This window comes from Sus scrofa, chromosome 6 (assembly GCF_000003025.6).
Source record: "Sus scrofa isolate TJ Tabasco breed Duroc chromosome 6, Sscrofa11.1, whole genome shotgun sequence".
In the NCBI taxonomy this organism is placed as follows: domain Eukaryota; kingdom Metazoa; phylum Chordata; class Mammalia; order Artiodactyla; family Suidae; genus Sus; species Sus scrofa.
The window spans coordinates 166622035-166644147 of NC_010448.4; the positions used below are offsets into that span (position 1 = coordinate 166622035).

Below are 22113 nucleotides of genomic sequence, written 5' to 3' on the forward strand. Positions count from 1 at the left end.
AGCCTGATTTTCGTAGCCACTCACTATCCTGTTTCTGGTCCATTATTTCCAGCAATTAGTCCCAGAAGTGGGCCAGGACATGGGCAGTAGCTGAGAAGTACTAAGCATTTCTTGGGTGCCAGGCCCTGTGCTCACTGCCGTGTTTGCATTGTCGCATTGAATCCTCAGCGCACCCTGCAGCGGGTGCTGTCAGAATGCCCACTGCCCTCCTGAGGAAACAATCTCAGACAGGTTAACCACCTGGTCGAGGTCCCAGAGGGAACTCATGGAACAGGAATTTGAACCCAAGCGGCCTAACCCAGAGCTCGAGGCCTTCCTGCCCGCAGACAAGCAAAGGGAGTGGCTACTGATGCAGATGGCTGGAGGTGATACGCTGCTGGAGGTGGGACCTTGGCAGGGAGACAGGCAGGTAGACTGGATGGCACATGGGCTTTCATCCTTATCTCTGCCACCCTCCAGCAGACTATTCAACCTTTTCAAGGCTAATCATTCTAATCTATAAAACAGAAGGATCCCAGTCACCTAGCAGGCTTGGTGTTAGGTTCAAGTGAAATATTTATACAGTAGACAGATTTCTGTGCCTAGAGCATAAAAGACACAAGAAATGGTAACTAATACTTTTGTCATAATTATATATAAACCCTCAGTTTTACTGATTGGTTCTGGAAGTTCAAGTTTAAAAATGGGTTTTGGGAGCTCCCCTTGTGGCTCAGCGGTAATGAACCCAGCAGGTATCCGGGAGGATGTGGGTTTGGTCCCTGGCCCTGCTCAGTGGGTTAAGGATCCAGCATTGCCGTGAGCTGTGGTGTAGGTTGCAGACGTGGCTCAGATCTGGTGTTACTGTGGCTGTGGAGTAGGCTGGCAGCTGTGGCTCTGATTCGACCCCTAGCCTGGGAACTTCCGTATGCCGTGGGTGCGGCCCTAAAAAACAAAACAAAACAAAATAAAAAAGGGGTTTGAGGAGTTCCCGTCGTGGCACAGTGGTTAACGAATCCGACTAGGAACCACGAGGTTTCGGGTTCGATCCCTGGTCTTGCTCAGTGGGTTGAGGATCTGGGGTTGCCATGAGCTGTGGTGTAGGTCGCAGACATGGCTCAGATCCCAGACATGGCTGTGGCTCTGTTGTAGGCTGGCAGCTACAGCTCCGATTCGACCCCTAGCCTGGGAACCTCCATATGCTGCGGGTGCAGCCCCAGAAAAGACAAAAGAAAGGGGGGGTGGCATTTGAGGCTAGTGTGGGATTAGATGGTTGTCAGTTTTACGAAACGTAATTATGCTAGATTGATTCGTTTCCTTCAAAATCCACCATAACTGGAGGGCTGGGGAGGAGACGTGGGGTCATTGATTCAAAATGCTCTGTCACTTCACCCCATCTGTGTTCTTGGCTGTAAGGCAAGGTCACAAAAAGTTAGGAAATGATGACTAATTGCAGGTGTGGAAGCTCAACCTATGACGTGTGTGTGTCTGTGTGGGTATATATACATATATATGTATATATATTTTTCTCTTTTGACAGCTGCACTTAGGGGTTGAATCAGAGCTGCAGCTGCGGCCTACACCACAGCCATGGCAACACTGGATCTGAGCTGCATCTGCTTGCAGCAATGCCGGATTCTTAACCCACTGAGCAAGGCCAGGGATCCAACCTATATCCTCATGGAGACTGTGTCAGGTCCTTAACCCACTGAGCCACAAGGGGAACGCCTACAACTGTCTATGAAAAGTGGTCCATCCTGTAAACACTGACTGAGTGTCCACTACGTGCTGGGCACTCAGGACAGGTTATAGCTCTTGTATATAACAAGTGCAATGATCGAGTGAGAAAATAAAAGGGCTGAACACAGAATTCTTGGAACCACTAACATGTAAGGAGTGGGTAGGAAAGATCCTGCAATGGCGACTGAGAAACAGTGATGGGGGAAGGGAGAGGAGAGCTTTGGAAGGGACCGTGGTCAAGCAGGGCCGGGGCTAGGGGATGAGGCAAGTGACTGACCTGCTTCAGGGATGAAATTTAGGGGGGCATCGAACCAACTCAGTATTAAATATTTCATGCAGTATTAAAAAAGAGAAATTAATACAGAAATTCATGATGAATAAAACACCAAAGGTTTTGTTTGTTTGTTTTTTAGGGTCATACCTGTGGCATATGGAAGTTCCCAGGCTAGGGGTCAAATTGCAGCTGCTGGCCACAGCCACAGCCACGCGAGATCCGTGTCGGCGACCTATGCCACAGCTCGAGGCAATGCTGGAGCCTTAACCCACTGATGGAGGCCAGGGATTGAACCTGCAGCCTCACTGACACTAGCTGGATTCTTAACCCAAGAAGCCACAACAGGAGCTCCAAAATACCAGTTTTAAGTACGGATAAGATCTGACCCTGCCTCACTCATATGCATGACGCTGCCTCACTCATGTCACCCCTTTGATCGAATGGAAAGTGTCAAGTTAGTGACAACTTTGGTGAGGTTATAGTGTCATCAGTTGTGGGGACAAAGGCAGATCACAAGCCCGGATGCCTTTTAAAGTGTCACCTGGGGACCACTGGCATCAGAGTCACATGGGGTTCTTGTGAAAAATAAAGAGTTCAGGGACCCACCCTTGATCTACTAAATCAGGACCTTGGGGGGGGGGAGGTGGACGGGCTATCTGCATTTGAAACCTCTTGTACACACACCCATGTCTGAGAAAGTTAGGGTTATAACCTAGAGACGAAGTCTGTGGATTCCTTTTGGCCTGTGCTCTAGGCCTGAATCTGATGAATAATTTAATCAACGATTAACTATCAGAAAAAGAGAGCCATGTTTACCTAAGCCTTTAGTTCTGGCTCGCCAGATTCTCCACTTCATGCACCCCTTTGTTCAACCAACATGTATGAAGCACCCACTATGTGCCAGGCATGGGCGAGGTGTTAGAAATAAGGAGATGAGGAGTTCCCGTCGTGGCTCAGTGGTTAACGAATCCGACTAGGAACCATGAGGTTGCGGGTTCGATCCCTGCCCTTGCTCAGTGGGTTAACGATCCGGCGTTGCCGTGAGCTGTGGTGTAGGTTGCAGACGCGGCTCGGATCCCGCGTTGCTGTGGCTCTGGCATAGGCTGGTGGCTACAGCTCCAATTAGACCCCTAGCCTGGGAACCTCCATATGCCGCGAGAGTGGCCCAAGAAATGGCAAAAAGACAAAAAATAAAAAAAATAAAAAAAAGAAAAAAGAAATAAGGAGATGAGCAGCACAGAGGTAACTCCTGTCCTCACAGAGCTTACAGTCCAGCGAAGAGAGATAATAAGCAGGTAGTAACAATAGGATGTTATGACTATTAAAACAGAGGTAGTGCCATGAGTATATTTTGCAGGGGAACCTCAGCGAGGCTGGGGCTCAGAAAAGGGCTTCCTGGGAAGTGATGCTTGAATCGAGACCTGAAATAATGGAATAGAAATTAGTCAAATAAAGAGGTGGTTTAGGGGAGGGGAGAGGGCTCAGGCAAAGAGAAAATATGCAAGAAAAGGGTCTGAGATGAATCCATGGAGTGCAGAAACCTCCTCAAATTCACTCGCAACTCGAAGTGTCACCTCAAGGGGACCAAATCTGTCTCCAGCCCCCATCTGCCTCTGGGGCTCCCGAGCAGGCGCCTCAGACAAACGACGTCCTAAATCAAACTTACGCACCTCCTAACTCCCTCCTTTTCTTGCATTTTCTCCCCACAGAATGACACCCCATCGCCTAGTTTCCCAAGCCGGAAACATGAGAGTCCTTCTCTGAGAGAGGCGTGGAGGTGGTGGTTGGGTTAACGGGGTGGGACTCAGATTCAACAGAGCGATGTGGCTGCAGGTGCACGTCTGAGAGTCCTTAAACTGGAGTGGTGCTGCCCTCCTGGACATGGGTGGGTCACACAAGAACAGTCCGAGCGTGAGCAGAGGAGGGGCAGTGGCTGGAGTCCTGAGAAACACCAACATTTTAGGGGAGAAAAGGAGAATGGACAAAACGAAAGGAGAACAGCAGGAGACCCGGTTCCCCAGACAGGAGAGGAAGAGTGTGGGTGGGTGTGGGTGTGTGGGTGGTGATACGATTTCGATGGGCTCTTCCTTCCTTCCTTCCTTCCTTCCTTTCTCTCTCTCTCTCTCTCTCTCTCTCTCTCTCTCTCTCTCTCTCTCTCTCTCTCTCTCTCTCTCTCTCTCCCTCTCTCTCTCTCTCTCTCTCTCTTTCATGGCCATGCCTGCAGCATGTGGAAGTTCCTGGGCCAGGGACTGAATCCGAGCTAGAGCAGCAATCCAAGCCAATGCAGTGGCAATGCTGGATCTTTCACCCACTGTGCTACAGGAGAACGCACTTCCTTTCTTTTTTATTGAGGTAGGATGGACACAAACACCTATTAGTTTCAGGGAAGAGTATTTTGAGAAGTGGGAATGGTTGTTTGACAAATGCCACAGAGACAGAGCGAGGTCATGTACAAGGGCTGAGGATGTGGTCCCTGGGTTTCACAACTGGAAAACCACTGGTAGCCTTGGTGAGACCTGCACCAGTGGAGCGGAGGGGACAGAAGTCAGACTGCGGCGGGTGGAGGAGAAGGGGAGGCGAGGAAGCGGAGATGGGCAGGTCGACAGCTCTTTCGATGAGCTTCACCACGAAGGACAAGAGCAAGGTGAGACAGAGACTCCAGACCAGGACTGAAGCTAAAATGTTAAGTAGGAGTTCCCATCGTGGCGCAGTGGTTAACGAATCCAACTAGGAACCATGAGGTTGCGGGTTCGATCCCTGGCCGTGCTCAATGGGTTAAGGATCTGGCGTTGCCGTGAGCTGTGGTGTAGTTTGCAGACTGGCTTGGATCTGACGTGGCTGTGGCTGTGGTGTAGGCTGGCAGGTGTAGCTCCGATTAGACCCCTAGCCTGGGAACCTCCATATGCCTCAGGTGCGGCCCTAAAAAGACAGAAAAAAAAAAAAAATCCCTGAGGAGTTGGGAGGGGACTCAAGTGCAGTACAGACAGAGGAGGAGTCCTAGACAAGGAACACTCACTCCGACTCTGACGGGAGCAAAAGAGGTGAGGCGTGAGAATGGGGATGTGTTCAGAGGCTGGGAGGACAGGCAGTCGAGGGAGTTCTTTCTCGACTTCGGGGTCGATATTTTACCACCACATGTTCTGTTCTAAACTCTGAGAATCAAGAAAGCGCTCTCTAGACCGCCTTCATTCCTTTGTCTTTTCTAGGGCTGCGCCCTCGGCATACAGAGGTTCCCAGGCGAGGGGTCCAAAAGGAGCTGCAGCTGCCAGCCTATGCCAGAGCCACAGCCACGCCAGATCCGAGCCGCGTCTGTGACCTACACCGCAGATCATGGCAATGCCGGAGCCTTAACCCACTGAGTGAGGCCAGGGATGGAAAGAACCTGTGTCTTCATGGGTACTAGTCAGATTTGTTTCTTCTAAGCCAGGATGGGAACTCCCTCCCCCCCTTTTTTTGGTGCGCCCTGGGCATGTGGAAGTTCCCAGGCAGGGTCAGACCCAAGCCGCTACAGCGACAACACCTGATCCTTAACCCGATGCCCCGCAGGAGGACGCCTTCTGTTCCTTTTCTCTTGTAAAGTTTCCCAACTGTTTTTCTTTCAGCAAAGGATACGTGAGTCTAAGCCAGGTGGTCAAGCGGGCCAGGAACAAACTGGCTCCCTGGGAAAACTCTTGTTCCAGCTCAGGGGCCGTCTTGCCTTGGTTGCTGTCAATGAAATTGTGGAGGATGTGACTCCTTGCGACTCTGCCAGCATTGTCCCAGTCCTGTAAAAAACTCAAGAGCCGGCTAATTGCTGCCTGCTCCTTTATAGACGTCATGATCAATCAGTCCCGAAGCCAGCTACAAAGGAGGGAAAACAGACCGGTTACCAAAGCATCAGCACCGTGCAAGGCCTGTAGTTACTCTACGGGTTTTGCTTTTCCAGCAGTCATCTGGAGGCAGGATGAGCCTCTGTCACCTTCCTGGACGCAGTGGTGTTCAAAATACATCTCAAGGGAGTTCCCGCTGTGGTACAGTGGGTTAAGGATCTGGCATTGCCACAGCTGTGGCTTGTATTTGATCTCTGGCTTGGGAACTTCCATATGCTTTGGGTGCAGCCAAAAAAGAAAAAAAAAAAAATACACCTCTAGGACGGGTCCCCTGACACATGCATGAACAGGGAGGATCTAGCTGTGTGGTTTCGGAATTAAGATAATGCAAGTTTAGGAACTAAATTTTTAGTTCTTTGGCTTCCCTGCTGGTGCCAGCAACGAAAAGGACCATGGGATCCAGCTGACAGGAAGATGCTGCCTAAACACCTGGGCCTTTCTCACCCCTCACTTCCCACGGCATCAGAGATTGCATCTCTAGAGACCCAGGCCCCTCTCTCGCCAAGCTGCCAAGGTAAAATGGGCTTTATGTACCTTGGGCATTGAGACTCTCTTAAGGGGGAAAAAAAAAAAAAAAAAAAAAACCTTAAAGAAAAGTTAGTGGGAAGAAAAAGTTCTCATTCCATAGTTGGATTAATGGGCTGTGGTTTGTAGGAGTCTGTGTCCTTGGGAGAGTGTTTTCAGTGGGGGAGGGAAGGTTTAAAATAAACCCGTTTTCCAAAAATAGTTGTGATTGAAAGTGTTATTATCCATAACAAATGTTAGTGCTGATGGGAGAGAGGCCTGTGTGATTCTTTTGTCTAACAGACAAGTGAAAGTCATATTTCACATTATCATGGGGTTTCCTGTGATTTACAGAATATTTGTGAAACATTACTTGCAGGGCCATGACTGATATGGAGAGAACGGCTTGTGTATAGGGGAGATGTGTGTTTCACCAAGCCTGTTCCACGTGAAATTTACAGTCCCATAAAGTGCTTCTACATCTTCGCCAGAGATCTAGTTAAAAGGACTTTACAGTCTGAAACATCCTAAAATTGATTCTAAATTAACGTTTCCTCACATGTATTTGAGATCTTCATGGGGCCCAGCTATCAGAATTTTATTAGGGAGCAATAATCGGAGGCAGGCGAAGACAGACACACCTACCCACCTCCAACCTCCACTGCTCCCCAGAGGACACTGGCTATGTGCTCCCAGGAAGGGCGTCCACGTGGCCTCAGGGATGGAGACAACCGCCAAATCCCGTCGGCCTTAACAGCCGGTGAAGGGCTGTGGATCAACCTGAACGCAAAAATGACCAAAACCCCTCATGGGATCAGGCATCAGTCACTGTGAATGACATTACAGCCCTGAGTCTGAGAATAACGTACAGAGGCCATGGCCACCTTTAATAGCCAAACTGGCCTCAAGAGAATGGGGACGAGTGGCTGCACCAGACCCCAGGAAGGAGGGGCTGCAGCGCCACCATCAGCGGGAAAGCGCCGTGCCCTCCCCAGCTGGGGAGGGATCCTTTCTAGAACCAAAGCTCGCAGAGACGCACTCTGCGATTGAGAACACCAAGGGTGGGACACTCTCAGTCGGATGCTCCAAGCTGTGGCCCCTGGAGGCTTCCCTGGATCTCAGACTTTCCCCCATCAGATCCTATTGCAGCACCTGCAGGTTGCCAGGCCAGGTATCAAGTCCAGGGCACAGCTGTGACAATGCTAGATCCTTAACCCATTGCACCACAAGAGAACTCCCAGATTCTTCTTAAAAAAAAATTTTTTTTTTTTAATTTCTTTGCTTTTTAGGGCCACATCTGAGGCATATGGAAGTTCCCAGGCTAGGGGTCAAATCAGAGCTGCAGCCCACGCCACAGCCACAGCAACTTGGGATCCAAGCTGTGTCTGCAACCTGCAGCAGAGCTCACAGCAACGCTGCATCCTTAACACACTGAACGAGGCCAGGGACTGAACCCACATTCTCATGGATACTAGTGGGGTTTGTTACCACTGAGCCACAACAGGAACTCCCTTCTTTGACTTTTTTTAAAAACAGGAAAAGAAAACTGACAAATGGCAGCTTTAAAGGTCATAGTGAGGGGAGTTCCCGTAGTGGCTCAGCGGTTAACAATCCGACTAGGAACCATGAGTTTGTGGGTTCCATCCCTGGCCTTGCTCAGTGGGTTAAGGATCCGGGGTTGCCGTGAGCTGTGGTGTAGGTTGCAGACGCGGCTCGGATCCCGCGTTGCTGTGGCTCTGGTGTAGGCAAGCGGCTACAGCTCTGATTCCACCCCTAGCCTGGGAACCTCCATATGCTGCGGGAGCGGCTCTAGAAAAGGCAAAAAGACAAAAGAATGGATAAGCAATGAGGTCCTGCTGTATAGCCCAGGGAACTCTATCCAATTGCTTGCGACAGAACATGACAGAAGACAGCATGAGAAAAAGAGTGTGTGTGTGTAACTGGATCACTTGCTGTACAGCAGAAACTGACAGAACACTGCAAATCAACTATTACAAAAATTTTAAAAAGGTCCTAGTGACACAGCTGCAAATCATACATGCGTAGTCGAGCACCGTGCAAGGTGCCGGGAGAGGTGTGGGCAGGCACACGGCCCTGGCCTGGCCTGGAGGGGCTCCAGCCCTCGTGGTGGAGTGGGTGAACACGAGGTTTGGGTCAGCCTGGGTTCAAGGTCCCGCTGCCAGCCGACAGCCAGTAAACAGTAGCAGCACCTGGCTTCCACTTTGCCATCCTCCGGTCTCACTCCAGAGGCCACCACTTTTAACTCTTGGCTGTTTCTTCTCGAGTTACCTCTATTTGTGCAAGTAATGAGTTTCTACTACTTGCGATGGCTGAATTCGACACATTCCTATGTTGAAGCCCTAATGCCCTTCGCCTCCAAATGTGACTATATTTGGAGCTAGGGTCTTAGAGAGGGAATGAGGTGAACATGAAGTCATCAGGGTGGGTCCTAACTCAACCTCACTGGCGCCCACATAAATGGAGACGAGGACTCGATCACGCCAAGAGGGAAGGTCATCTGCAGACACCAGAAGGCGGCCTCCGGAAGCCAAGGAGCGAGGCCTCAGAGGCAACGAGTCCTGCAACATCTTGACCTTGGCCTCCGTGCCCAGACATGCAGAACTCCGAGGTAATACATTTCGGTTGCTGAAGCCGCTTGGTCTGGGGTACTTTGTCGTGGCAGCCCTAGCAAAGTAATGTATTACTATTGCCCGACGTATCAATTTTAGGCCATATTTATAATTCTGAGAAATTAGCTCTCTCGCACCCCTCTGTGCCCATTTTCTCCGCTCACCCTCGTGATACATTTTCCCACAATTTATAGTTAAATCAATAGGATGGTGTTTACATTATTGACCGAGTGGAAAAACACTGTTCACTCAAGCTGTAAACCACCATTACACTTCCTTCCTCTCACAAGCTGGTTTGACTTGGACTGAACAATTGTTTCTTTTTCAGTTAATTTTCTAAGGAAGGGAGCTGTTTTCTTCCAAATGTTCCAAACACAAAGCAACAATCTTCCCAAATGTTCACCCTCCGTCTCCCTGGAGACCTCTGTCCCTCGCCCTCGGACCTCTGTCTTTCTGCTCCAGTTTGGACTGGCTGTGCTAAGCCTGGGCACGAGTGCTGTCCTGGGGGTGCCTTTGGCCCATCTTTGTCCATCACCCTACTTCCCTGTGTCCTGGATCCACCTCATCCTTCTTCTTGGATTATTCTCTTATTTTCTGGCCACCCTGGACGTTCCTACTATATATGGAAGGTCCCTGGCCAGAGACTGAATCTGACCTACCCCATAGCTGCAGCAGCACGGGATCCTTAACCCACTGTGCCCGGGCTGGGGATGGAACCAGCAACGCCACAGAGATAAGTCAGATCGTTAACCCACTGGGCCATAGCGCGAACTCTACTGCTTTTGCTGAAGCACATTCTCCAGCAGCTAAGAAATGAAAAAATTTTTTTCCTGTGTCCTTGAAAGTCTGAAAGTATTCTGACCTCATGTTAGATTGGCTGGGTACATAATTCCAGGTTAGAAATAAGCTTTCCTCGATTGAGCCTCCTTAGGGTTGCTGCTGAGAAGTCTGACGTCATTCTGATGCTGTGCCTTTGTCTCTGGCTTGTTTTTTCACTCTTGCTGCTTCTAAAACCTCTTCTGAAATTGTAATGATGATATGTCTTGGTGGAGATATTTTTCAGTTATCATACTAAGCCTCTGTGGGTTCTTTTAGTCAGACGCTGTGTCCTTCAGTTTTCAGAAATTTCCTTCCTTCCTTCTCTCTCCCTCTTCCTTTCCTTCTTCTTCTTTTTTTTAGGGCTGCACCTGCGGCATATGAAGTTCCTAGGCTGGGGTCAAATCAGAGCTGCAACTGCCGGCCTACACCACAGCCACAGTCACGCCAGGTGGAATGGGAGCTTCCTTGGAAATTCCTTTTATCAGACAACAATTACACCCTTCACTGAGGACTCATACATGTCCGTCAGTGGAGGGTTTTTTCCCCCACCTGGGCCTCTTAGGGCTTCTGGGGAAGTTTTCTATTTTCCCAGGGAGGATGAGAGGCTTGGGGGGGGGGGCCTAATGCCTGGCTGCTGGCATCCCCGGGGGAGGGGCTGGGGCTGCCACCGTGCACCGTGGGGCTCTTCTCTCCATCCCTCGGCTTTCCACCCTCCAGCTATTCCCTGCCCTTCAAACCCTGCCTGAAATCCCTGAGATGCAGGCCTCCAGAGCTGCTCCAGATGCGGCAGAGAGCTGAGTCCTCTGGCTTTTGAGAGTGGAGCTCTGGTGGGAAGCAAGATGCTCTGTGTGCAGATGGCCGCCAGTCCCCGTGATCAGCCCGGTTCCTCACTGCTGATCTCTGGGGGCAACGTGCTTCCCAGGCATTAACCCTCTTGGAAGTCAAACTGGCTGAACTGGCTGGTTTCTTGTTGGTAACTGCCTCTGGCTGGCACTCAGTTTGTAAGTTCTTAGGATGCTGCAAAAGCCAGGTAACACACCCCCACCTGCCTTCTCGCTCCCAAACATCTATGGACTCTCCTCTGGTGGTGCCTTCTTCCCCGAGCTTTTGTGACTTAGTATCTTTTTTGCGTGTTTCTTTTTGGCTGTGCCTGTGGCATTTCGAAGTTCCTGGGACAGTAACCTGAGCCACTGGCAGTAACTACACCAGATCCTCAATCCCGCTGGGCCACCAGGGAACCCCCACCCTTTTTCTATTTCTTTAGTGCTAAGCCAGGGAGGTTTTGAGAGGCGGGGGTGGGGGCAGGGTGGGAGTAAAGGGGGCGGAGTCATGTTTAATCAAGAGACTCTAGCCACTTATTTATTTTTATCTCAACTCTCCTTTAAAACAAGATCTGATGATACTTGGGGGAAAAAAAAAAACAAAAACCCAAAACCAAACACAAAAACCTGTAAGTACAATTTTAAAAAGAATTTAAAAAGAAAACAGTGGGAGAAGGGGAGACGGTACCAATTTCAAGAGCTGATGTTACACCTGTATGCTCGATGACTCCCAGATCCGTATTTTCAGCCTAGGCCTCCGTCTCAGGCTGAGCACATGACTAAATGACCACAGATGTCCTCCTTGGTATGTTTCACACACTCTTCAAATCCCTGTGTCCCCCCCCGGAACTTATCGAGCCCTCACACCTGCTCCCGTCCCTGTGTCGGTCCTATTCCAGGGACTGTAACTCTCCCAGTCACTCGAGAGCTATCTTTGCCGTATTCCTCTCCCTTGCCTTCCTCATCTGATCTGGGGCCACCTAAGTCTCCCCCAGATCAGTCACTTTATCTTCATCTCCACTGTCACTGCTGCAGTTTACCCCTCAGCCCTCAGGCGGATCACCGCAGCAGACTCCTAACCAGTCTTCAGGTCAACCCCATCCTATCTCCACGGTGATGAGACTCTTTAAAATAGTCATTAAAATAAAATGTGCTTTATGAAAAAAATGCTCAACCTTGCTAATTATTAGAGAAATTCAAATCAAAACTACCAGGAGGTACACCTCACACTCGTCAGAGTGACCATCATTAAAAATTGCACAAGCAGGAGTTCCCGTGTGGCTCAGCAGTTAGTGAACCCGACTAGCATCCATGAGGACGTGGGTTGGATCCCTGGCCTTGCTCGGTGAGTTAAGGATCTGGCGTTGCTGTGAGCTGTGGTGTAGGTCGCAGATGTGGCTCAGATCCCGAGTGGCTGGGGCTGGGGCTGTGGCCAGCAGCTGCAGCTTCAACTGGACCCCTAGCCTGGGAACCTCCATATGCCACAGGTGAGGCCCTAAAAAACCAAAAAGACCCAAAAAAAAAATTGCACAAACAATAAATGCTGAAGAGTGTGTGGAGAAATGGGAGCCCTCCCACACTGCTGTGTAGCTGCTACTGAGAACAGCATGGAGGTTCCTCAGAAAGCTAAGGACAGAGTTACCACATATATGATCCACTTCTGGGCATATATCCAGATAAAACTATAATTCAAAACGATTACACCCCCCCCCATGTTCATTGCAGCACTATTTACAATAGCCAAGACACAGAAGCAACATCAATGTCCACCAACATTGGACATTGATAAAGAATGGAATAAAGAGGAATGGATAAAGAAGATGGGGTCCAGCTACACAATGGAATAGCACTCAGCCATAAAAAAGAACAGAATAATGCCTTGTGCAGCAACATGGATGCAAGTAGAGATTACCATGCTAAGTGAAGTAAGAAAGAGAAAAACAAGTACCGGATGAATCACTTTTATGTGGAATCTAAAATATGGCACAAACGAAACCTATCTATGCCTTTTTATTTTCCCCCCTAGGGCCGCTCCCACGGCATATGGAGGTTCCCAGGCTAGGGGTCCAATCAGAGCTATAGCCACCGGCCTTCACCACAGCCACAGCAACGCCAGATCCGAGCCATGTCTGTGACCTACACCACAGCTCATGGCAATGCCGGATCCTTAACCCACTGACTGAGGCCAGGGATCGAACCTGCAACCTCATGCCTCCTAGTCGGATTCATTAACCACTGCACCCCAACGGGAACGCCGAACTTATCTATGAAACAGAAACAGACTCACAGACAAGGAGACTAGACTGTGGCTGCCAAGGGGGAGGGGCTCAGGGAGGGTGGGAGTGGGAGGCTGGGGTGAGCAGACCTAAGAGACACACATGGGGGGACAAACAACAAGGTCCCAATGCACAGCGCAGAGAATTACATTCGCCGTCCCACGATAACCCATGATGGAAAAGAACATTTTAAAAAAGAGTGTCTATATATAAATCACTTTGTCCTGGAGCAGAAACGAACACGTTGTAAATCAACTATACTTCAATAAAACATAAAATTAAAAAGTGCTTTATTTTTTATACCGTTTTTAAAGGTTACACCTCACTTACAGTTACTACACACTGTTGGCTATATTCCCCATGCAGTGATGCGAAAGTCTTTTTTTTTTGTCTTTTTGCCATTTCTAGGGCTGCTCCCTCGGCATATGGAGGTTCCCGGGCTAGGGGTCTCATTGGAGCCGTAGCCACCTGCCTACACCAGAGCCACAGCAACACAGGATCCGAGCTGCGTCTGCAACCTACACCACAGCTCACGGCAACACCAGATCCTTAACCCACTGAGCAAGGCCAGGGATCGAACCCGCAACCTCATGGTTCCTAGTCGGATTTGTTAACCACGGAGCCACTATGCGAGAGCCTTTAAAAAATGCAAATCGGGCAGATTTCCCTGCTGAAAACCCTCGGGTTGTTCCTCGTTACCCTCAAGATAGAGTTGATCTCAGATCAAAGAACTTCCACCTAAATTTTGCCACAACTGAAATCGGACTCTCCCGGCCCTGGCCCACACCACCGCCAGCTTCCCCGTGCGTCACAGACCATTCTCTAAAGTCCACGTCGTGTTTCTCAATCGTTTCTCTCCAGCGGCGGCCAGGCTTGTCCCCCTCGCGTGGGTGCTGATTTACTGGCCACACCCCCACACGCCTGCACCCGAGTCCTATTTCCCCACGAGCTGCTGGGCCACTTCAGCACCACGCTCCACCTTTCTCATCTCGGCCAGCATCATCCCCGGCACATGATGCGGATTCAACAAGTGTGATTCAAACCGACACCCAACATGCTCTGCTCATAACGAGCCCTTTAATTTCCTTAACTCCACACGATAGTTAACTACACAGACGTCCTGGGTGCCCCTCCTAGCCGAGCCCCGGGACAGGGATTGGTTAATACAACAGATAGATTCTTCGCCCTCAAGGTGCTTACAGACGGTGGGGCCGAGAGAAAGACGACGGGCTGATTTTAATGAAAAGTGCAAAGCAAAGTGCTCGGATGGGGTTGGGTCCCGGGATCTGTTGGAACCTGTAGGACGGGCACAACATCAGGACTCTGGTGCCCTCGGGCCAAGCTGGGATTCGCCCTCAGGATCCACACCCTAAACTGTGTGAGCAGCCTGTCCAGTCTGCAGGCCAAGCTCCTCCTGCCTCCTCCATGCGCTCAGGAGATCCGCTCTCGGGCTTCAGAAAAAAGCTAGAGGCCCCTGGGCAAGAGCGTCCTGTCTCCTCACTCTCCCCGAGCCGGTGAACACACGGCCACGCTTCTCTTTCTCTTTCCTCCTTCAGCAGAACTCCGCACCCCCATCCTGCCTCCGCAGAGCCCTCTCTCCATCCCTGACTCCCTCTTCCCTGGATCCTCCACGGGGCATCTTTCTTGTTCACTGACTGAAGTCTTGCCTATCCTAAAACAAAACTAAGTGAAAACAGAAATCACTTAGCTCAACCAGTCCCCCTCCAGTCACCGCTCCGGGTTTCTCGCGTCACAGCAAAGCTTCTTAAAAACAGTCTACACACCTTTTCTGTTCCCCCGTGGACCCTTCTCTCCTCCATTCACTGACATTCTGCGTGTCTGCTCCCCCTTCACCTGCACCACTTCAGCTATGCCTCTGCTAACCTCCCGGTTGCCCAGCTCAGTGAGGACCGCTCAGTCCTGGGCTCGCGTGTCCTGCTGCTGCGACAGCTAAGGTCCCTGAGCACCCCTCCGGCTCAGAAGGCTTTCTGCCCTGATGCCTCTCCATTCTCACATCTTTTCTTGGTCAGTCTGTGTCCCTGGCTGGTGCCTCTCTCCGCCCCAGTGCCTGTCGCACGGACTGTAAATCCTCTGTAACTTGTCTCAGACAGGAAGGACTGGGAGTCCCTCTGGGCAATTCTACGCAATGTGAAATTCAACAAATAGTGAGAGACAAGGGTGTCCCATCTCCTCCCTCTGGGGATAAGTGTGAGAACGACACGGTCCCTGTCCTCAAAGGGTACGCAGTTTGCAGGTGGCATAGAGCCCTGTAAACCAGCAGTTTCAAGTCCAGGAGTGTGGCAAGCGCCGGGATGGGGTAAGCAGAGGCTGCTTAGGGAAGGGGAGCAGGGGACACCTGGCCCAGTCTTAGCTGAGGGGGTGGCTGCTAGGGAAGACTCCCAGGGGAGATGCTGTCCAGGCGGAAAGGCCTCTGTAGCTAGCCAGGCGACATGGTGGGGAAGTCGTATTCCGGGCAGAGGGAATAAAATATATACAGGCTCGGAGGTGGGAGAGTGTAAAGGGTATTTAACGAATTTGCAAGTGGGAGGCAGTGCGGTGCAGCGGTAGGAACACAGACACGGGAGCTGCACCGTCTTGTACCCGCCAGCGGTGTGACCTTCTGCAAATTACGTAACCTCTCTAGGCTTCCGTTCCTCTTACCTGGGAGGACTTGACAGTGATCCCTCATAAGTGTTGCTGAACTACCTAACATATAGAAAACCTTGATAAACAAAGCCTAGTTCTTCTTTTCTTCTTTTTTTTTTTTTTTTGCTTTTCAGGGCCGCACCTGAGGCATATGGAGGTTCCCAGGCTAGGGGTCCACAGCCACAGCAACACCAGATCCAAGCCGCATCTGCAACCTACACCACAGCCCATGGCAATGTCGGATCCTTAACCCACTGAGTGAGGCCAGGGATCGAACCTGCAACCTCATGGTTCCTAGTTGGATTCGTTTCTGCTGCGCCATGACGGGAACTCCTTAGTTCTATTTTCACTGCTGAGATTGTTGGGAATGGCTGAAGCACAGTCTGAGGACAGAAGTGGCAAGAGATGAGGCTGCAAAAACAGGTGGAGGCCTGAGAACTCAGGGCCCTCGATGCTGTCCGGCGGGGTCTACGCTCTATCCTGGGGCACTGTGAGGGTACTGAGGGGCCTCAAGTCAGGAGGGAGAAGAAAAGATTTTGTTCTAGAAATATCATCTTTTGTTTGTTACCGTTTTTTAAATTATAGTTGGTTTATAATGCTGTTAGAAACACCATCTTTACTGTCATGCGGAAAGTGAGCAGAAGGGGGCAAGACTGGATCTTGGCAAAAGATGCTGATGATACTACAGTTGGCAAGAAGTAGAAATGCCCCATAGGGAGAAGCCACAGGACCTGGCGACTGTCCGGCTGTGGAGGATGCAATGGGAGGAACTGAGGCGACGCCCAGCTAAATCTTGCTTCCTACTTCATAGAGAAATAGGGCCCATCAGGCACAGCTCCCTTCTCTCCCCATTCCTAACCTCATCACATCAGCATCCGGCCTTTCCGTGAGCATTAGATTCTGTCCCTCTAGCTTCAGTTCTCCTCTGATGCCTCTTAAACCTGCTCGGTCTTTGCCAGCTCCATCCAACATATAAACAAAGCCTTGCCCTCAAGCTTCTACATTTTCTCCCTCCTTCACCCCCCAATTTTTCCCTCTGGCCTACGGGATAAAGTCTGAACTCAGTGTGGCATACAAGGTCCTTCAAAGCTTGATTCCAACAACACCGTAGATCAACCATATTTCAATAAAACCTTAAAAAATGGAAAAAAAAAAAAAAAAAGCTTGACCTCAATCTAGGCTCATCCGAAGTCACTTCCACATTACAACAGAGATCGACCTCCCAACTCCCCAGGGCTTCCCAGGGCCCTCTTGGATTTCAACCCTGCTCTGCCATCAGGAACGGCGAGCCTCCCTTTCATCCTTTGGCCAGCTCGGGGTTCTTGGTTCTGTAGTCCCACTCATGTCACCTCTTCCCCTGCTATGCAGTAAAATATCGCCATCCCTCCCACTGGAGCGTGATTTCCTCAAGGGTAGGGATTGGTCCTCCAGGGCCTGGCATGATTCCTGGCACAAAAGAGATGTTGAATAATTGGTCCCTGGGTGAATGAGTCAGGAAATCAGCCAGCTCCCGTTTAGATGGCTCGATCTGAATGTCCACGACATGTAGGTCCATAAAACTACCAACTTCCCAAAGCTGCCATGTGCAGAGTGGCAGAGTCTCCATCCACGGAGGCCAGTGCAAAGTCCATGAGGCATTTCACAGTTTTGCCAGGAAAAAGCAATGTCAGCAGCGGTGTCGTCTTTGGACACCGAGGACAGGGATCCAGTGCCATGAACGGTCAGTTAAATTGTAATTGGAGCGAACTGTTCCTCTCACACCATAATGTTCTTTAGCTGCAGCCAAATGGCATTCGAGAAGGGGAGACGATTTTTTGAAATGTCAAGGAAATTATTTCCAATTTGGTGCTCACAAGCAGAGACTCTAATGATGAGTGGAAATGAGAAGCAAACAAATTAGCACTAATGGAAAATGGCTTTTGGAAAAGAGGGTTTAATTTATAGTCAGCCGATCATGGCATGCAGCATGCAGTAAAAGTCAGCTTCACCAGCCCGATCATAAGAACCAGCGCACACCCGGAATGCCAGAGAAAAATATACGTATGCCATCGTGCTTACTGGAATCTCTCTGTAAGTGGCAGCCAATTAAAATGGTCATTATTTTATTTTGGAGAGAAAATGGGCTGAAAAAAAAAAAAAAGCATCAAGGCACATGAAATTAAAATCCGGATTAGGAACCCTGGTCCAAATTGGTTTGTTTGTGGCCTTCTAACCTTGGCAAGCTCTCCTGCAAGGACGACAGACCTACTTTGTCTGCGGCCCAGAGTGGACTCTTTGTTTTTAATTTCCTCTCCATCTTCAGAGGTGATTAATAAATCTGGGCCCACCCATAAATCATTTCTATAGCAGCCAAATGGTTCTTCTTCTTCCAGGAAAGGAAGATCACAAGCATCTCAAAAGCGCCCGCTCTTGTGCTAACGCCAGCGGTCCTTAGCGACAAGCAAGAGACGTATTAAAATCAAAGATCACTAGGTCCTGTTTCTAAATAAAATTTCTCAGAGGGCTTCCTCCCCGCCCCCCACCAGCCCTACATCAAAAGACACGTTTCTAAAAACACGAGGCCTCCAAGGCATGGGCTGCCAGCCTGGCTCTCTGTCCCCACCTGGCCTCGGACTCAACAAAGCAGTCCTGTTCTTGCACGGTCCACCTGCACAGTGGGACAGAGGCCTTCTCCCAGCCGGTCCACCTGCACAGTGGGACAGAGGCCTTCTCCCAGCCCGACTCCTCACTCTCAGCTCCTCAATCCGAGAGAGGAGGAGGAGGAGGAGGGAGGGAGGGAGAAGGGGGCAGAGAGTGGAGAGAGAAGGAAACACCCCCCTCCTGACTTCAGGCCCAGCCAAAGAGGGCGTCCTGGCCTTTACTTCCACCTCGGGGCCCCAGGCGCCACCGACTGTCACCCCCTTCCCTCTGTTCCCCACTCACACCCTCCTCACACAGCCCTCCTGCCACGCGTCCGGCGCCCGCAGACGCCCTGTGCCCCGTCTCTCACCCACAGCCAGCACCGTTCCCTCCATCCTCTCTCCGGGACCATCGTCCCGTCTCCTGCCCGTAAACCCACTGTGGGCACCATCTCCCCAGACCTACCTTAAATCTCTATCCACCACCACCCTCTGCCTCTTCCCGGACTCGCTTCTGCACCCAGCTCCCCGGCCGGCCCGCCCGCTCTCCCCACGAAGCGCGACTCCCCAGGTCCTCTGGGTCCACCGCGGTCTCTGCCCACGATCCCCTCACCCTCCACTGCTGTTTCTTCCTCACCCTGATTGCCTGCCCTTCCCTCCTTTGCCCACCTTCTCACTCTGCCCTCCAAAACCTCTCCTCCAGATCCGCAGAGCCTCCCCACCCTGAACTGCCCCACCCGCGCTCTGCCCACCTTCAGCCTGCCCTGAAAGCCAGCTCTGCCTCCGGGCGCCACTCTGCAGCGCCGACTCGGCTGGAGGCTGCTCACACGCTCACACCTCAGGGATCTCCAAGAGAGCGGCTAGTGCCTCCTCACCAAAGCCCAGCCCAGCTCCTTAGTCCACCCTCTCCTTGTAAAAACCCTTTGCTACGTTAGGGTCATGCCATGCAGCTGTATGGACCGCTGCCTCTCCTCTCGCCGTCCTCCACAGGTTCCAGAACCACCTGCTTTATTCGTCAAGGACCTTGGTTCTCAACTCACAAGCATCCTCTTCCCTTTTCCCTCCTCAAATCCTGCCATCGTCTGGGAGGATTTCAATGGCCATGCCACATCTTCATTATCTTTTTTTTTTTTTTTTTTTTTTGTCTTTTAGGGTTAGGGTTAGGCATATGGAGGTTCCCAGGCTAGGGGTCCAATCGGAGCTATAGCTGCTGGCCTACGCCAGAGCCACAGCAACGCCAGATCCAAGCCGCATCTGCGACCTACACCACAGCTCATGGCAACGCCAGATCCTTAACCCACTGCGAGAGGCCAGGGATCGAACCTGCAACCTCATGGTTCCTCGTCGGATTCGTTTCTGCTGCACCACAACAGGAACTCCTTGATTATCTTCTTAACTCCCCTCTGGCCACCTGCCACCATGGCCAAACCCTGGACCTCGTCACCACCTGAAACTACTCAAATTTCATTACTCTCCACTTTTTTTTTTTTTCTCTTTATGGCCACACCTGAGGCATATGGAAGTTTCCAGGCTAGGGAACTGCTGCTGCCGGCTTACACCATGGCCGGATCCTTAACCCACTGAGCGAGGCCAGGGACCTAACCTGCATTCTCATGGACACTAGTCGGGTTCTCAACTCACTGAGCCACAAGCGGAATTCCTCATTACTCCATTTGTGAACCATAACTCTCTCCTTCAAGATATGGGTTCTCTGACTTCCTTGGAACCCCTAGCGCACAACGTTTTTATACCCCCCCAGGCAGTTCAGGGTCTAGGGTCCTCCATCCCAATCACCCTTTTGCCAGGATTCTCAATTCCTTGACTTTGTTCTTCCATTTCATTCCCTGGATGAAATTCACACCTGGACCAATTCAGTTCACCTCTGTACTTACCAGTAGGTGGCTGAATACTCTTGGGGGAAAAATTTAGAGCACACAACCATGGAGACTGCTGCTGCTACAAATTAATGGTCACCAAGCTCGATAGGGCTCGTAACTGCCCAGAAATCTGTATGCTACCTGTCATCTTGCTCCCACTGGCCATTAGAGCTACTTCAGTCCTTCTCTGTCCCCTCAACCTCGTACACCATCTCCAGTCCCTCTCTACGGGGCTACATCATGTGCCTACTTGGCAGAAAAAAACGGAAAGCACCAAACCAGAATTCTCTCAACGTCCTGCCACCACATCTACTAACGTACTAATTTCACATGCTTCCCTTCTGTCACAATGCAAATATCCCTTTATTTTATTACTTTATTTTTTGCTTTTTTGGGCCACACCTGCGGCACATGGAGGTTCCCAGGCTAGGAGTCAAATCAGAGCTGCAGCTGCCCGTCGACACCACAGCCACAGCAACGCGGGATCCAAGCCACGCCTGCGACCTACACCACAGCTCACGGCAAGGCTGGATCCTTAACCCACTGAGCAAGGCCAGGGATCGACCCTGCGTCCTCACGGATGCTGGTCAGATTCATTAACCACTGAGCCACGATGGGAACTCCACAAATATCCCTTTAAACAAACTTCTCCATCAGTGCTTTGGATTCCCTACCTTATTCTTTTTCTGGGGGTGCCATTCTGTCAGTTATCTCCTCTCCCCTATAATATTATCTTTTTCCTCTTTGCTGGATCCATGCCAACGGCATCTCTCCCATTTGAATAAAAACTTGTTTCTCCTTCCAGCTACTGCTTTCTCTCTTTTCTCCCAAAGAGTCAAACTTCTTGAAAGCGCAGCCTTCACTTCTTCACCTTCCCACGCCCTTCTCAACTCACTGTAATGCAACCTCTGCTCCCAGCACTCCACTGAATCTGCTTTTACAAAGGTTAACTACCACTTCCTTGTTTCTAAAACCAGTGGATTTTTTTCAGGCCTTATTTCACTTGATTAGTCATCAGCCTCCAGCACTTTCCTCCCTTGGTTTCTGGAAAACCACGTTCTTCTACTACTGATTATTTAACTGCTCTAGACACTTCATCTCAATTACCTTTGCAGATTCAACCGTCTTTGCCAGAACCTCAAATATGGGTGCTTCTTAGGGCTTTGTTCGAGGCCCGCTTCTCTTCTTATTTTATATATACCCTCTGGGCAAGCCCCGAATCCATCCACTGGTGTGACTGCCATCTATAAGGCACCACAGACTACCCATTTTTATTTCCAGTTTAGACTTATCTTGCAAATTCCAGTCCAGGACTCCTGGACACTTCCACCTGGATGACCCACTGGCGCCGCAAACTCACCATGCCCAGAGCTGACCCTCTCTTAAAAACGCTGTTTGCCCAAGCCAGGAATTTAGACGTCATTCTCCATTCTTCCCACTTACCCCACATCCAACCAGTCGCCAAGTTCAGTTCTTTAAACTCATAAGTGACTAAGGAATCCATCCCTTCCTCTTCATTCCTGTTAGTTCTCCAAGCTTCTGGCTACCACAATCCTTACTGAAACAATTACTGAAACAACTTCCTCATTGGTCTCCCTCCTCCCAACCCCCAATCCATTCTTGTCATTGATCTTTCTAAAACAAATCTGGAGTTCTCTTGTGGCCACAGCAGGTTAAGGATACGGTGTTGTCACCATAGAGTCACTGCTGTGGCGCAGGTTCAATTCCAGCCCCGGTAATTTTCACATGCCACAGGCATAGCCAAGAAAAACAAAGACACAAATCTGATTGTTACTATTTTGCTTAAAGCCCTGCAGACTCCCCATTGTCCTCAGAATAAAGTCTAAGCTCTTGTGCTCATCGGTGTAAATGCACTGGAAAATTTTTCCATCAGTAAGATTTACCCATAAGCTCAGAGCTGAGCTTGACATCAAAGACCTTCCAGGATCTGGGCCTACCTGTTCTTCCAAGGTTGCTCTCCCATTGTCTCTCTTCTGTCCAGAGATGCTCATAATTCCTGGTATAGCTTCTCACTTTCCTCTCTCTGAGTCCTGCAAGGATTC

General features: G+C 50.4%; 1 protein-coding gene across 4 annotated transcripts in view; it reads right to left on the reverse strand.

Moving 5' to 3' along the window:
* C6H1orf228 (chromosome 6 C1orf228 homolog) overlaps nucleotides 1–22113 on the reverse strand; it is a 72162-nt gene that overhangs the window by 49067 nt on the left and 982 nt on the right. For 3 of the 4 annotated variants that reach the window (XM_021096782.1, XM_021096784.1, XM_013988905.2), the window contains exon 2: nucleotides 5603–5830. In XM_021096782.1, the coding sequence (XP_020952441.1) occupies nucleotides 5603–5808 (206 nt within the window). In that variant the 5' untranslated portion in view covers nucleotides 5809–5830. Of the gene's footprint in view, nucleotides 1–5602; nucleotides 5831–22008; nucleotides 22102–22113 lie in introns of all 4 variants that reach the window. The other variant, XM_021096783.1, reaches the window with a different exon arrangement.